The sequence below is a fragment of the Mastigoproctus giganteus genome, chromosome 11, assembly GCF_048544385.1.
Source record: "Mastigoproctus giganteus isolate SK-2022 chromosome 11, ASM4854438v1, whole genome shotgun sequence".
NCBI classification, from domain to species: domain Eukaryota; kingdom Metazoa; phylum Arthropoda; class Arachnida; order Uropygi; family Thelyphonidae; genus Mastigoproctus; species Mastigoproctus giganteus.
In genome coordinates, this window is record NC_143585.1 from 62,587,448 (window position 1) to 62,602,647 (window position 15,200).

The window sequence follows — 15,200 nt, forward strand, 5'->3', positions numbered from 1 at the left end:
TTAATATGTCAATTCATAAGCCTGGTGATAGGCCTAAGAATTGTGATGGTGACAACATTGAACATGGAATTCAGAAACATTACCTATTATTAAGTAGTTCTATCTGTTGTGTGAGAGTTTAACTTAAGTAATGTAATACTTTGCACAAAATAAAATTCACTTGATAACAATAATTAATGTGGTTTAATTAAATAATTCAATTACAATTCAATTTAATATTTTTAAAACTATCACTTTATTTAACCACATGCAGAAATTACATATACATATATTTTTGGTGAGTTACATCAGAATGGGGTGCTAAAGGAGTCCCTCTTCCCCAGTGACACTGTGGATATGGATAATTTGAATTATACATGCATACCTGTGTACAAACATTTTGAGAAGGTACTAGAAAAGGTGACCTGTTGTTTTATGGTTTTATTTACTTAAGAGATAGGATGTCTTCCTGAGAGACATCCTATTTGTATATACCTCACTTGTTTTTCATATATTATTTACCTTTTGTGATAACAGCCATTGACACTTTAGGAATTGCCATGTCCTATGAAATTGTTTCATAAGACATGGCAATTTGGAATGTCACTTTGGAATTCAAAACAACATCACCAAGGGTGTCAAGACTACTATTCAGGATTTTTAAGAGGTACAAGCTAAAGGTCATAATGATTTATGTACACTGAAATTGAGAATTTTCTAAATGAGCAGAAAACCCACTACACTATCATTATGGGGGACTTCAATGCTAAGTTGGAAAGAGACAAAAGAGTGCAGAAGGGGGAACTATAGGAAATTTTGGAATTGGTGAAAGACTTGTGGAATTTGCAGAATCTCAAGGAATGTCAGTAATGAACACTTTTTCAAGAAAAGGGTGAACAAAAAGTGGACACAGAAGAGCCCAAATGGATTAACAACTAATGAACTCTATTTCATCCTCACTAACAGAAGATATATTGTGAATGATGTTACCGTCCTGAACAAGGTAAATGTTGGAAGTGATCACAGAATGGTAAGATGCATACTTGATATAGATGTAAGAAAAGAAAGAAAAAAACTGACTCAAGTAAGTAATATGAAGGTCTTTGAGATAACAGAAGAGGGAAAAAAGCAGTATGTACTGCAATGTAAGAACAAGTTTGAGCTTCTGCAGACTGTTCAGGACCAAGGTATCGATGAGGAATACTACAACTGTCTGAAGTGATAAAGCCCATGAAACCTATATGTAAAAATAAATCTAAAGAAGAAAAAAATTAGTCAAGAAACACTTGTCATGATGAACCAAAGACAACAAATGAAGAGAAAGATAAACACTGGCAAGGATAAAATTGAGTGTGAATTATGCAAAGCCATTAGAAAGAGACTTAGAGAGGACATAAGAAAATTTAACACAATAAAAGAACAAGTATTAAGGGAAAGCAAAGGACTTAAATCAGCAGCCATGAGCAGTAATACAGGAAAACAAATGATACTGAAACTGAAGAATAGCGATGGTGTACTTGTAAATAGCAGAGAATTCAAATAGCAGAAGACTACTATAGAGAGTTATACAAGGAGCGAGGGAATAATGCCAGCAGTGGGAAAGATGGATCACAAGTTAGTAACACATACAACATACCCAATATCGTTCCTGATGAGGTGGAACATGCATTGAAGAAAATGAAGAATCAGAAGCCCCGGGGGAAAGATGAAGTTACTGTAGAGTTGTTAAAATTGGGAGAAAGAGACATGATACAGAAATTGGCAAGACTCTTCACAAAATTCATTATAAAAGGTTTGACAGCTAAGGAGTGGAATAATGCAATCATAGTTTTGCTGCACAAGAAAGGGGATAAATCAGGAATTTGAAATTATAGCCCATTTAACTTGTTATCCCACATCTACAAGGTTTTCACAAAGATCATTACTAACAGAGTAGAAAGAATACTTGATGAGTATCAATCGAAAGAGCAAACTGACTTTAGGACAGGATTCTCAAATATGGATCACCTTCATGAAATATCACAGCTAATTGAGAAAGCAAATGAATATAAAACACCATTATGCCTGGCATTTGTGGATTATGAAAAGGCATTTGACTCCATACTACATAAAGCAATGTTTCGGGCACTGGAAAGACAAGGCATAGATATCCCATATATTATGATTTTGAAGAAAATATTTGAGAATGCTACCTCCTTTATTAGACTAGACAAAGACAGTAGGAAATTTAAAATTGAGAAGGAGTTCGACAAGGAGACACAGTATCTCCAAGGTTGTTTACTGCTGTCCATCAGAAAGCTTTTGGAAGATTAGACTGGTCGCAGAAAGGAGTCAATGTGAATGGAGAGGGCCCAAACCATTTACGATTTGCAGATGACATTGTGATCATAAGCGATGATCCCAAAGAATTAGAGGAAAATCTTAATCAGTTATGCAGAGTTAGTAAGGATTTCAGAATAAAGACGAATATTGCTAAAACAAAAGTAATGATAAACAAGTATGTCACAGAAAGGGATATAATCATTGAAGGAGCAGAAATTGAAAAGGTGGATTCATACTTATCTGGGACAAGTCACTAGCTGTAATAATGATAAATGGCTGGAAGTCAAGAGAAGAATAAATTTTGGATGGATAGCATTCAGGAAATATAGTCACATACCGAGGAGCAATATCCTAATTTGTCTGAAACAAAAATAATGAACCAATGTATACTCCTCACCATGACTTATGGAAGTGAAACTTGGGCTCTCACCAAAAGAATGGAGGCAAAGCTGAGAACTATACAGCAAAGAATGGAACCAATTATATTAGGAATCAGACTGTTAGATAAGAAGAGAAACACATGGATTAATCAGCAAACTCTAGTAAAGGATATTCTTATCAAAACTAAAAAACTAAAATGGTCTTGGGCTGGACACATAGCTCGAAGACATGATGATAGATGGACTAAGAAAATAACAGAATGGTACCTAAGAGGAGCTAGAAGAAAACTTGGAAGACAACGATGGAGATGGACAAATGAAATTCACAAGTTCCTGGGTAGTAAATGGATGGCCATTGCACTAAACGGAAGGAACTGGAAAGTTGCTGGAGAGGCTTTTTTAAAAATTTTTTTTTTTTTTTTTTTTTCAATCCTGCAGTGGATTGAAATGGCTGATGATGATGAAATTGTTGCACCAATATTCAATCCCTTCTGGAAATAAGTGTTTTTCTTGCCCTGATGCTGCTTGTACTTTTAGTCTTAGATAGTATGTATAACTGTATTCTGTGAAAGAAGCTGTTAACTTTTTGTCCATTGTATGCACAGTACATATTATAAATAAAAAATATAAAATTATCGTAAGGTCAAAACAAAATTTATCCATGTGGATGAGATTTTAATTTTTTTTTAAGATAGTACTAACTGTATCCTACTTTTTGGTTATGATTATAAAAAGTTGTGTGCTTAACTTTTAAAATGGATATTTTCAGTTTTGCTTATGTTTTTGTTATGTGATTTAGGCAGCAAACAATTTAGTGGTACTTTCAAGGGATGTTGCAGGAGCTGAATTGATGATGAAAGAACAAGGTGTACAGAAACTTATAAATGCTATGAAGAGGGAAAAACAGGGAGATATTTCTTTAGCCTGTGTTAGAGTACTTAGTGAACTATGCCGTAATAGTTCTGAAAGAGTAAGTCAATTTCTCTCTCATTGTCTAATTTATTTGTGAATAGTGATCTATAGTATGTGGGTAATGTTAAATAAATTATTTATATTGCATTATAATGTGTTGATGCCATGTATTTATATTGCATTATAATGTGTTGATGCCATGTATTTATATTGCATTATAATGTGTTGATGCCATGTATTTATATTGCATTATAATGTGTTGGTGGATAGGTGCAAGACAGCTACAATTCAGTGAAATTAAATATATTATAATTTACTTTATAATTCTTTCTCTCTATAAAGACATATACATAAGTATGAAAAATTAAAAAAAAAAAAAAAAAACACCACAGATTAGTCATGATGGTCTAAAGGGAAATAAAATACAGAATTATGATAATATGATTTAATGCAGTAATACAAAAATAATATAGTAATACAAATTTATGAAATAAAAGAATCCATTTAACAAAATAATGAAACTATTTTAGATAAAACATAGTTTATATTTAATTTGTTATTTTGACAATTCTTTTCATGATTGGTCTCTTTTTTTTTGTATGTGTGTAGTGACACACATACACACACCCTTTCCAAGAGTTGCACTCTGTTTCCCTGAAATAGCACTATTTACTCCAAATGTCTTTGGAAGAGTTACCTATTAGTATGTTTTGGTGCTGGAGAGGTCCGTTGGAAAAATTTTAATGCACTTCAATTTGATTTTCTAGTCGCCTGCAATTCAGAGAGTTTGCATTCAAAGGAGTGGTCTCTGATTTAAATTGACTTTTAACCAATATTGTAATTAACAAGAAAACAGCTGAATTGCCAGCTAAACCGGGAGTGTTGCAAATCAAAGTTATCTTTTGTGTCCATGAGTAATTTACATCTGTCTATTAATTTTCTGCAGCTATTTGTACTGGCACAAGTTTCCTGTGTCCATGACTGTAAAGTGCTACAGTCATTCATTCATTGCTATAGGTGAAAAATATATCAAATTGGTCACTTCATCGTTCCTTGCATATTATAAAATATACACTTTACACATCCTTCCATCTGGTAGTGTTATAGGAAAGGGAATGTCCACTCAGAACTTTGGTTTAACTGAAGTTTACTGAAACATTGTTTATAAAACTTCTCTTTAGGACCTGTCATTTTCTGACAGGGAGTTTCTTTTAGCTGTACGCTACCCAGTAGCACCACTCAGCAGTGTTGTTTTTAGTTGACTTTTGGTTTCCAGTCAGTTCTGGTTTACATATTGTTTATGCCCTTGTGGGTAGCACAGTTGTTAGAATCGCCATGTCCTGTCAATGATGTGAAGAATTTTACTGGCCTTTTTGAAAATGTGGCTGAGTTAGTCGGTCTCAGGCGAGGGGAGCATGGTTTCCCCCCTATCTGGTTTTTTGTTCATTAAACAGAAAATTGACCTCAGAACACACAATTTACAAACAGTACATAAGGAGCGATATGGCCTTAGTCGTCAATGCTCTAATACAACAACAACAACATATTTTTTATGTGCATTTTATACTAAGTTATTCATTTTGTTTTACATGTAGGTAATTTCATCTTTCCTCCCTCCCTCCCTCCCTCCCTCCCTCCTTCTCTCCCTTCCCTCCCCCTGTCTCTCTCTCTCTCTCTCTGAATAATCTTAAAGAGATCAAGTGAGTCAGCTAGTGCTAATAATGGGAAGAAGGATAAAAGCTATCAGAAAACTTGTCTTTGGAAACTAAATTGACATTCTAAATGACTGGTTTCAGAAGAGAATTAGATTTATAGTACATTTATGGTTTGAGCAATCTAAAAATAAATTAACAATATCACAAGTTTGTGTTGTAAATAATGTAAATATAGCATACATATAAGGTTCTGCATTTTTAGGGTAATTTTTCTTGAACATATACTGTGTTTATGTTTTTTTTGAATAATTTATATATTTGAAGTGTATATTTAAAAGTTTCTGCTACATTTAATTTCTCTAAATGGTATTTAGAGAAATGGTGCCTTAAAAGAAGTGAGAAACACTTGTCACACCAACCAATTAAAATTATTTATATTATATCCTATAGATAAATCTCCCCTTCTTAATATGGATTCTCTTAGTGCTCTGTTTTTTACAGCCGCAATTAAGAGCACTAAGTAGAGGGTGCCTGTATATATTTTAGAAGATAAGAATAATATGTAAAGAATAATAAATTAATAATATGTAAAGATGAACTGTAGAGAAAAATATTAAATATGAAGAAGATAAAGAGATGAGCAAAGTGGCAGAAGCCTATCTCACTAGCATATAGACATGTTAAGATAGAAGTGAATAATGTGGCCAAGCAACTGCAACAATGGAAATATATACGACTATAGTATAATATAGAAATCCATACAGTAATAGAGTTTAGTTATAAAAGGGCAAAAACCAAAATATTTAAAAACCTAAAGTAATAAATTTAAGAAGTTACTGAAGAGACTGGTTAAGATCCAAAAGAGTATGAAACACTACAAATTGAGTAGCATGACCATATGTTAAAAGGACAGGAAACCAAAATGGCAAAAGCAAATAGAAACAACATGGAAAAATAAATGAATACTAGAAAAATACACGGAAAAAGGGAAAAAATAATTAAAAAAAATAAATAATAAAAAATCATAAAATTATTATTATTAACAATAAATAATATATAACAATTGATAATAGCTTCTAAATTTATTATTTTTACTGTATTATTTCATGGTTTTTTATATTACTGTCCAATAAACTTCAACCATTGCAGTTGCTTCACCATATTATTCACTTGCTATCTTAATATGTTTATTTGTTTAAATAATATATGTGCACTGCAAAATTAAAAATTTTATTTTGAAATTAAATTAGATAAATTAGATAATTTGAATGTTAGATAATTGATGTATAGGGAATACATAAAGAAATTTAATATGAATGACTACTAGGGGGCTTTGCCCCCTGCTCATTGCACTCGCTTCTTTTGTTAAAATAAAATAAAATACTTACAGAAGCTTTCGACACTGTGTGTGTCTCTTCCTCAACTATGAATACATAAATATGTTACATATGGAAATCAAGAATGGTACCGTGTGGTGATGCTAGATAAACAAAGCACATGTATGAGGTTTATCTAGCATGATCACACTAAAACAGAAGCTTGTTTTACCACAGTAAAACAAGCTTCTGTTATGTCTTTTAGTATTTGTTATGTATTACCACATAACCCTCTTCTCCCATTGGCTGAATAAATATCACTAGAAGGAAAATTATTTTAATCTATAGAAAGATATTCTTCTTGCTTAATAAATTTATTTTCAGAAAGTTTGTGATAAGTGAATGATTATCATTCAAGCTTCTATGTCAATGACGTTTTGATTTCATCATTTAAAATCTAACGTTATGATATCACTGGTTATAAAAAGACCATAACACATGCAAACAGGTACAAGTTTTAGGAAAATTGCAGCTCAGCAATAGCTTACTGACTTGAAAAGTGACAGTGCATTTGTTGCTGCTGAATATTACCACTTGGTAGTAATTTAGAAGCAGACAGTGAGAAAGAATTAAAATCTAAGAATTACTGCATTTAATATTGTTATATATTTTTTTAATATTATTTTATATTGTTGTACTGCACTGATCAAGAATTTAATGATTTCACTGGAAGAATGATCTCTGTGGAAACATCTCATAGTCATTTTAAATGAAAAGCCTGAATGTCGTGAGTAGATTGCTGCTTCATTACAAGACTTTTATAGTAAGAAGAGATGATGAAAAGAATGTGAAATGGATAGAGGATATGTGGAAAGCTGTAATATGGATTGGAGAATAAAACTTCACAGTTCCAGTTAGATGGACTGTACATATATCTGCCTGTTTTTCACCAAAAGATTTCTGGTAATAATTCTGAAAGAACTCTGACAGATCTCTGAAAGATTTCTTGTATCTTTATGCAGATTTCATTCACTTGTATGTTATGATTTTCAAATAACCATATGTGTTCCAGATACAGACTAACGAAACTTATTGATAGGCCCAGCACCACCATTGAGTTGCTTGTTCTACTCACATTTAGCCCAAGAATAGATATGATGACAAAATTATGGATAATTCCTGTTACTGTGTAAACTTGTTAAACCAACTAAAGAACCAAGTCCAGATATAGACTAACAAAACTTATTGACAGGCTCAGTGCCACTATTAGGTTGCTTGCTCTACTCACATTTAGCATAGAGAATAGGTGCGATGGACAAAAATTAGCATTATGGATAATTCCAGTCACCCTGTAAACTTGTTAGACCAACTAAAGAACTGAGTAAAGCTTTTGTTGAGATCCATTAGATGTATAATATAAAACAAATGTACATACTAATGTATCAGAAACAGACTAATTTAAAACAAGCCATGTCAAAAGAATTGAAACCACCTTACTACTTTAATAAGCCTCATTTTAAATAAAGCTAATAAAACTATAATTTAAAGAAAAACCAAAGATAAATACCCCCCCTCTCTCTCTCTCTCACACACACACATAGCATGGGATGAAATATCTAATAGCATAAGATAAAATCAAGTAGAGTCACAAAGTACACTGACCCCTGATTCATACTTATGCTTGTGACTGTTTTTTGATGGCTGTCAGTAATGCAAGAGAGGAGAAGGAAGGAAAAGAAAGGGGAAGATAAACATCACAGCAGATGTGCAGTATTGACTTTTCATTCAGATGAGTAAAAATTCCATACTTCAACTAGACTATACTTTATGGATTAATACGAGTGATGATGTGTATCTTTAACCTAAACATGGGCACCCTTTACATGGACAGACTTGTTCTGACTGCACTTAAAGATTTATGTACATTCTATAGGTGGGACTTCAACCTATGCAGATTCTTACTTATGTGAGTGGGTACTTCAGAACTTCTTTTCATTCTAAATTACATAAGTGCAAAATACATTAAATATAGACAAAAAAAAAAAACAGACATGAAATTTGATAGCTCAGAGTTAGTGGCACACTTCTTAGAAACAGAACATTATCAGTTTGACTAAACAGCAGGACTGTTTCAAATTTTAAAGATATTTTGGATCCTGAGGGCAAAGGAAGGTTCTGCTGTTTTCTCTTTCTTTCTGTTTCTTCTTCTTTCATCCGTTCAGTGTCAGTGTTCCCATCCCACCTAAAGTGATATAACGGAATGCTCCATGGGCATAAAATTTTCTATGGAGCTTTTCTGTACCCCTTTGTTTATCTAGATGCTAATGCACCATAAAATCCTAAAACAAACAAACAAACTTTTTTTTATCCAAAAAGCAATTATATGTTGCCTTGGATTGGCTCTTCATCTGCTTAATTATCTGTTCAAATGAATTTTCTTTACTTTTATGGCAAACACAAGGTTAAATTTTGAAATTGATCACATTTTTAATCTTAAGGGTCTTAAAGGTCCTATGTCATGCTTGGGATGGATGTCACTTCTGAACTTTAGTTTTTTTTCCCTTTAAATTTTCATTTGGCTTTGTTTGATATGAGTTTACTTAAAGTAGTTTCAATTCTTTTGACAGGGTTTATATGTTTTAAGTTACTTCTTCTGATATAGTAGTATGTACATTTGTTTTACATTATACATTTAATGGATTCTTGGAATAGAAGCCTCACTCAGTTTTTTTATTTAGAGAATAGTGTATGTGATCTACTATGATCATGTGGTTTTATCTGTGATAGTAGCAGAATCTGCATATTTTCTGCAATTCATTTGTGTTTATTGGGGAAAAAAGTATTATGAAGTGTATTATGAAATATTACCTGAAGATTGAATTATCGGCAGCTCCCTCCACTCACCATCACATGTCTAAGCTGTAGTCCAAATTTGTGGATGATAATTTAATTATTTTCTGCAGATACCACCACTCAAATGGCACTGTTTCAAAGCTTGTTGGCTTACTCATTGGTGGGTGGGCAGATACCCTGTTGTTGCAATAGTGACAACCCAGTTATGAAGTATAACTCCACAATATGAGATATGCTTGATGTGGTGATTTAATCTAAAAATATTTCTTGGCTAAATGCTTAAGAGTATGAAAGAGTTGGTTTATGCATGGTTACTGCACGTACATAATTTCTACTACCAAGATAGTATGAATGCATCATTACTTATATCTCATGTTGTTGAATACCTTCACAATGAGTGGCTGAGGTATTGCACTGCTTTGAATAAGTAATGCTTCACCAGTGGAAAAGACTAATGTTACTTATTAATTTGTAATTTTGCCTCTGCCAGGAGCAAAAGTTGATGACGTAGAGCAGATATCATCTTTTCAGGGCACAAAAGGTGATATTGTTATACATGTTGGAACTAATGATATTAAGAGTAAGAGATCTGTAGATTTATTCAACAAGTACAGGTCAATGTTGAAAAAAAGTCTGTGAGTTAGGGTTGAATGTGAAAGTGTCTGCAATTCTGCCCAGACACGACAGGAGGGAGCATATGATGAGAGCCTTGTCAATCAATTCTGCCCTGGAGAGATTGTGCAAGTCTCATGGGGTAGAATTTTTTTCAGCCTGGTCTGTGCTTGTGGACAGGAGAGACTGCTTCTACAGGGATAGGATACACTTAAATAGAAAGGGTGCAAGAATATTTGCTGATGCTATTGAGGCACAGTTAGGTGGGTCGGAAAACTGCTAGCATGGGGGGGATATACAGACTAAAAGGTTAACAGTGGCTGCAGGCAGAGGCAAAAGAGATTCTTGCACTGCTTCTATTAGAATGAGCAGCAGACTGGAAAGCAAGGTAATGGAGATTTCCAAGGCTGCTGGGAGTCATAGTGGAACAAGTAAATACATGGGCTGTGTTAGGGTGGCTAGGAGCAGGAACAGGTGCATGTATACTTGCATGTACACCAGTGCTAGGAGTATAGTTAATAAATTTGATGAGCTTGAAGTGCTAGTCAAGACATCAAAGGCAGATATTGTTGGGATATCAGAGACATGGTGTCACACAGATATAAGCAGTGGTGCAGAGTTGGAATTTGGGGAGTACAATGTGTATAGGAAGGATAGACAGGATAGGAAGGGAGGAGGGGTTATGCTGTTAGTTAAGAAACACATAAAATCTAAGGAAGTGCATCCAATTGATGCTGGTGGACAATGCAGTGTTGAGTCTGTTTGGTGTGAAATAAGCACTGGGAAAGAGAAAATGAGAGTAGGTGTGTGTTATGGGCCTAATGAATCTGATGAGTATAACGAGCAGTTGTGCAGAGAAATAGAGTGGGCCAGTAAATTGCTTTACAGAAAAGTAGCCCCTTGCATCTCGCCCCCCACATCAAGCCCCTGGAACATTTCGCCCCCAGTAGATAATGAGTAGGTTACATTTGTGTACAAATTGTCACGTAGCCTTTAAACTAATTTCTTCCCTTTTTTATGTCCTCAGGGTTCTCTTTCCATTGTGAAAGGATTAACTGGAACTGTTAATCCTTTCACAATTGAAAGAATACATACTCGACCACGAGGGCGATAGTCGCGTGGTTAGTGAACGGACATGGGGGAGGGAACAGCGACTAATCTTTTAGGAGTCTTTTCAGTAACAAGTGAATCTTGTTCTGATTTGTCTAAATTCAAACAATAAAATTCCTGTATCTGGCTCTCCTCACATTTCCTGGCCCAGTGGACAGCGCGCGTTCGCTGTTTTCGCCGCCTCATTATCGGTGGTGCATCGCGTGAACAAGCTGAGCGTCGCAGGCAGTGCAATATCTGCATGTTATTTTTGCATCTTGATTGATTAATCCTCTGTGTACAATGGCAAAAAGTGTTTCGTCGATAAGAGGCAAAATAAAATTGGTAGATGATGACAATTGGTAGATGATCAAATAAAATTGGTAGATGATCAAAGAGAACTAGATGAAAAACATGGAATCTGGGTTTGTAAAAAACGTTCCACCTGCAAAGGGCGTGTTTGGAAGGCCCAGTTGTGAAAGTCGTAACTAAACATAACCATGCAGCTCAAGCTGCAAGGTCAGAAGCATTGCAATTGATTGGTCAAATACGGCAACATGCAACAACCACAAACAAACGGCCACAGCAAATTGTTGCATCAATAATTGCAGAGGCTCGTGCCACTGTCACAGCATTACTTCCTAAAAAGGATTCACTTGAATGAACCATTCATCATGTTCGATGCAACAATGGTACTCCTGCTTTACCGAGCAATCTCCAGGACCTAGTAATTCCACAAAATTATCAAGAAATTATCATCGATAGCAATGTACAACAGTTTTTGATGTATGATTCTCAGAACGAACTGCTTCCGGGTCGCATGCTTATTTTTTCCACTAGTAACAATCTTCAATTATTGGTGCATAGCCAGGAGTGGTTTTCTGATGGAACTTTTAGCACAGTACCCACACATTTCCAGCAGCTTTATACAATTCATGTGGTTCAGTTCAATGCAGTTATTCCAGTGGTCTACGTGCTTCTGCCAAACAAAACTCGTGCGTGCGACACACGTCAAGTTGCTTCAAGAAGTTAAAAATCTAAAACCAGGTCTCCAACCCCAGCGACTTATTACAGATTTTGAACACAGTGCCATGCAAGCCTTCCAACAAGAATTTCCTGGTATTGTAAATACCGGTTGTTTTTTTCATCTTTCCCAAAGCGTTTGGCGAAAGGTACAGAATGAAGGTTTAAAAGCCCGATACGAACAAGACCATGAATTTGCTCGTTGGATCTGAATGATTCCGGCATTGGCATTTATTCCTCCTGCTAACGTTATTCAAGCATTTGAAGATTTAGTTGAAGCTGATGACTTCCCCATTGAAGCTGGTGATTGCAAACTACTTTGAAGATACATATATTGGAAGAAGACAGTGGAGAGGCCGGCAATTACCCATTTTTGCCATCGAATTTTGGAATGTTTACACACGAACACTGAATGATCGGCAACATACTAGCAACGGCGTGGAGGGGTGGCACAGGGGATTTCAGGTAACCTGTGCTACTTTATTCCCAAATATTTACCGATTCATTTAAAGAAACAACAAGGGCTACACAATCTCGAAATTACACAACTAATTGCCGGTAATTCAGGCAATCAAAGAAACAAGAAGTATGCTGCAATTTCTGCTAGAATCAAAAGAATAGTCCAAGATTTTCAAAATCATAACGCGATTGATTACCTTAGAGACATTGATACAACTTTGAGTTTTAAGCAATAATAATGTGCATTTATTCTATTAAAACAAAATAAATTAGAATTATTAAAAAATTAGGTGTATCATTTACATTTCTGTAGCCTACTCAATATCTACAGGAGGCGAAATGCGAGGGGCCACTTTTCTGGATCCCCAGTAAATTAGAGTGTCTTATAATGGGGGATTTTAATTTCCCGGATATTGACTGGAATTTGTGGGTTGGTCACACACACAGTTGATGGATTCCTCCATTACTTTTGAAGGAGAAGAGGTGAGTGCAATGGGACAATAATTGGGTGGGAGGGATATGTCACCGTTTTTTAGGAAGCGGCTGTTTATGAGCAAATTTCCAAGCAGAAGAAAAACACTAGTGGAATAAGAAAGTGTAAAAAGGAAATGCAGAATAGCAGGAAGCTCAGGTGCACAGGTTTTGAGAACAAATGGAGAAATGCCATCAGGACCCAGAGTTTTCTTGTTATCAAGATTGTTAAATTCTTCTGACATCCTTTTGATAGAAGACCACAGGAGGCATTGAGTGGAATGTACTGGGAATAGTAGGAGGTGTTTCACCTCATCTGTGTACTTTTAAGGGTTGTGTGTGTGTGTGTGTGTGTGTGTGTGTGTGTGTGTGTGTGTGTGTGTGTGTGTGTGTGTGTGTGTGTGTGTGTGTGTGTGTGTGTGTGTATTTTCTGGTAGGTAAATAAACAATCTGTGTGAAGTCATTAGTAATTGCAAATACCTCAGCACCTCGACCAGCTGGGTCTGTGTGACTAGAAAACTGAAACCACTTATAGTTGTAAATGTTAATATATCTAATGAAAATTACCTCACTGTTAGGAAAGTTGGACTGGAGAAAGTAAAGTGTCAAAGAAAGAAAGTCAAAGAATACCAACTGATTGGCGGAGCTGATTACCATATTTATTTATAATACAATGATAGAATGAGAAGCAACAGATGAATTTGACAGAATGGGTTAGAGAGATTTTAAGCCAAAGAAAATCAAAAAGAGGAGATTCCAAATTAGTAAATCTTTAACTGGGAAAATCAGAGCAAACATTTGCACAATATCACCTTTGAAGCAAAAGGAATCATGTGATAAATAATTTGGACAACTGCAGTGAACCATGGTTGAGATTCAATGTCAGAAAAAGTAAGTGAGGCTTGGTAGATTGAAAGTGGTAATGGATATCATTGAGATTGGAATTGAGACCATATATGTTTATGAAATGATTGAGGATGTTTTTTGAAGTTTTAGATGTTTTTGCACATAACTTTGTTCTATTAGTTTTACTATTCATGATGCATTAAGTAGAAAAGGAAAAATAAACTTCATGTTGTATGAATTAATGAAATTTTTGGATATGGCATAAACACAGCAAGAATATACCTAGCTCTTTGTCATAACATGGAGCATTGAATTGAGAGTAGTGGGAATGGCCTTGGCACTATCCCACACATACACACTATTTTGACCTCCCCTTCCACTCACTAGCTGGCAGAGTAGAAGCAGCGAGGTTATACACTAGCTGATCTAGATTCCTCTTAGAGAGTTACAAATAGGTTTGGTCTGGTCAACTGTCTAGCAGCCGGCCTGTGAAAACCATTTTTGAGCTATACCATTGAAGTGTAAAGAAGTTTGGATTTTGACTTGATGCCCACCATAACCTCAAAAGACATCAGTTATATTGCATTGTGGAAGAGATGGGGGATTGCAGGAATTTTCTTTTAGAGACTAAACATGGGTTTCACCACTTCAAGCCTCCAATAAGCAAAGTAATGGAATTGCACTAGTTGACGAGAGTCACCTACCACCTAGTATTGTCTAGTGATGCAGAGGGGGTGGCATATCTCTATGTTGTGCGGATGTCATCTTGACCATTGCTTATGTTGGTTTGCATTGCATCTGGGTGTTCACCTCCAGTATGCTAGGTGTGGTCTTGCAGGTACCTCTGTAGCCAGGTGGGCAGGAGCAGCAGTGCGTAGCACACGCTTATTGATTAGACTGGGGTTCAAGCCCATGACTACCAAATACAGAGGATGTGGAAAGGTCAGGGAATGACCACCGCATATCCCCGGAGCAATATGGCCTTAGTTGCTAATGCTCCTAAAAACCAAATAACAACAACCAGGTCTTGCACATAGAGGCACATTATAGCCTTAGTTGCTAATGTGCCAATAAAACCCAACCAACCAATCTTGCACATAGGGGTGGGATATACCCAGTGCTGTCGTCGTAAAATTAGCAGGTATACTCGGCGAATGTTACGTATGCAGAGAGTATACTATTTTTATTAATCAAATTCCAGAGGGTATACGGCATATACCCATTAAAATAATAAAACTATAAGTATTGTCTAAGAATCAAATTCTAATAAATTTATTTTTTAA

The 15,200-nt window shown here is 35.2% G+C and overlaps 1 protein-coding gene across 1 annotated transcript in view; it reads left to right on the plus strand.

Moving 5' to 3' along the window:
• Window positions 1-15,200, plus strand: part of unc-45 (unc-45 myosin chaperone) — a 284,174-nt gene that overhangs the window by 41,345 nt on the left and 227,629 nt on the right. The window contains exon 5 of the mRNA XM_090384191.1: window positions 3,481-3,651. Coding sequence (XP_090240317.1) covers window positions 3,481-3,651 — 171 coding nt within the window. The remainder of the gene's footprint in view (window positions 1-3,480; window positions 3,652-15,200) is intronic.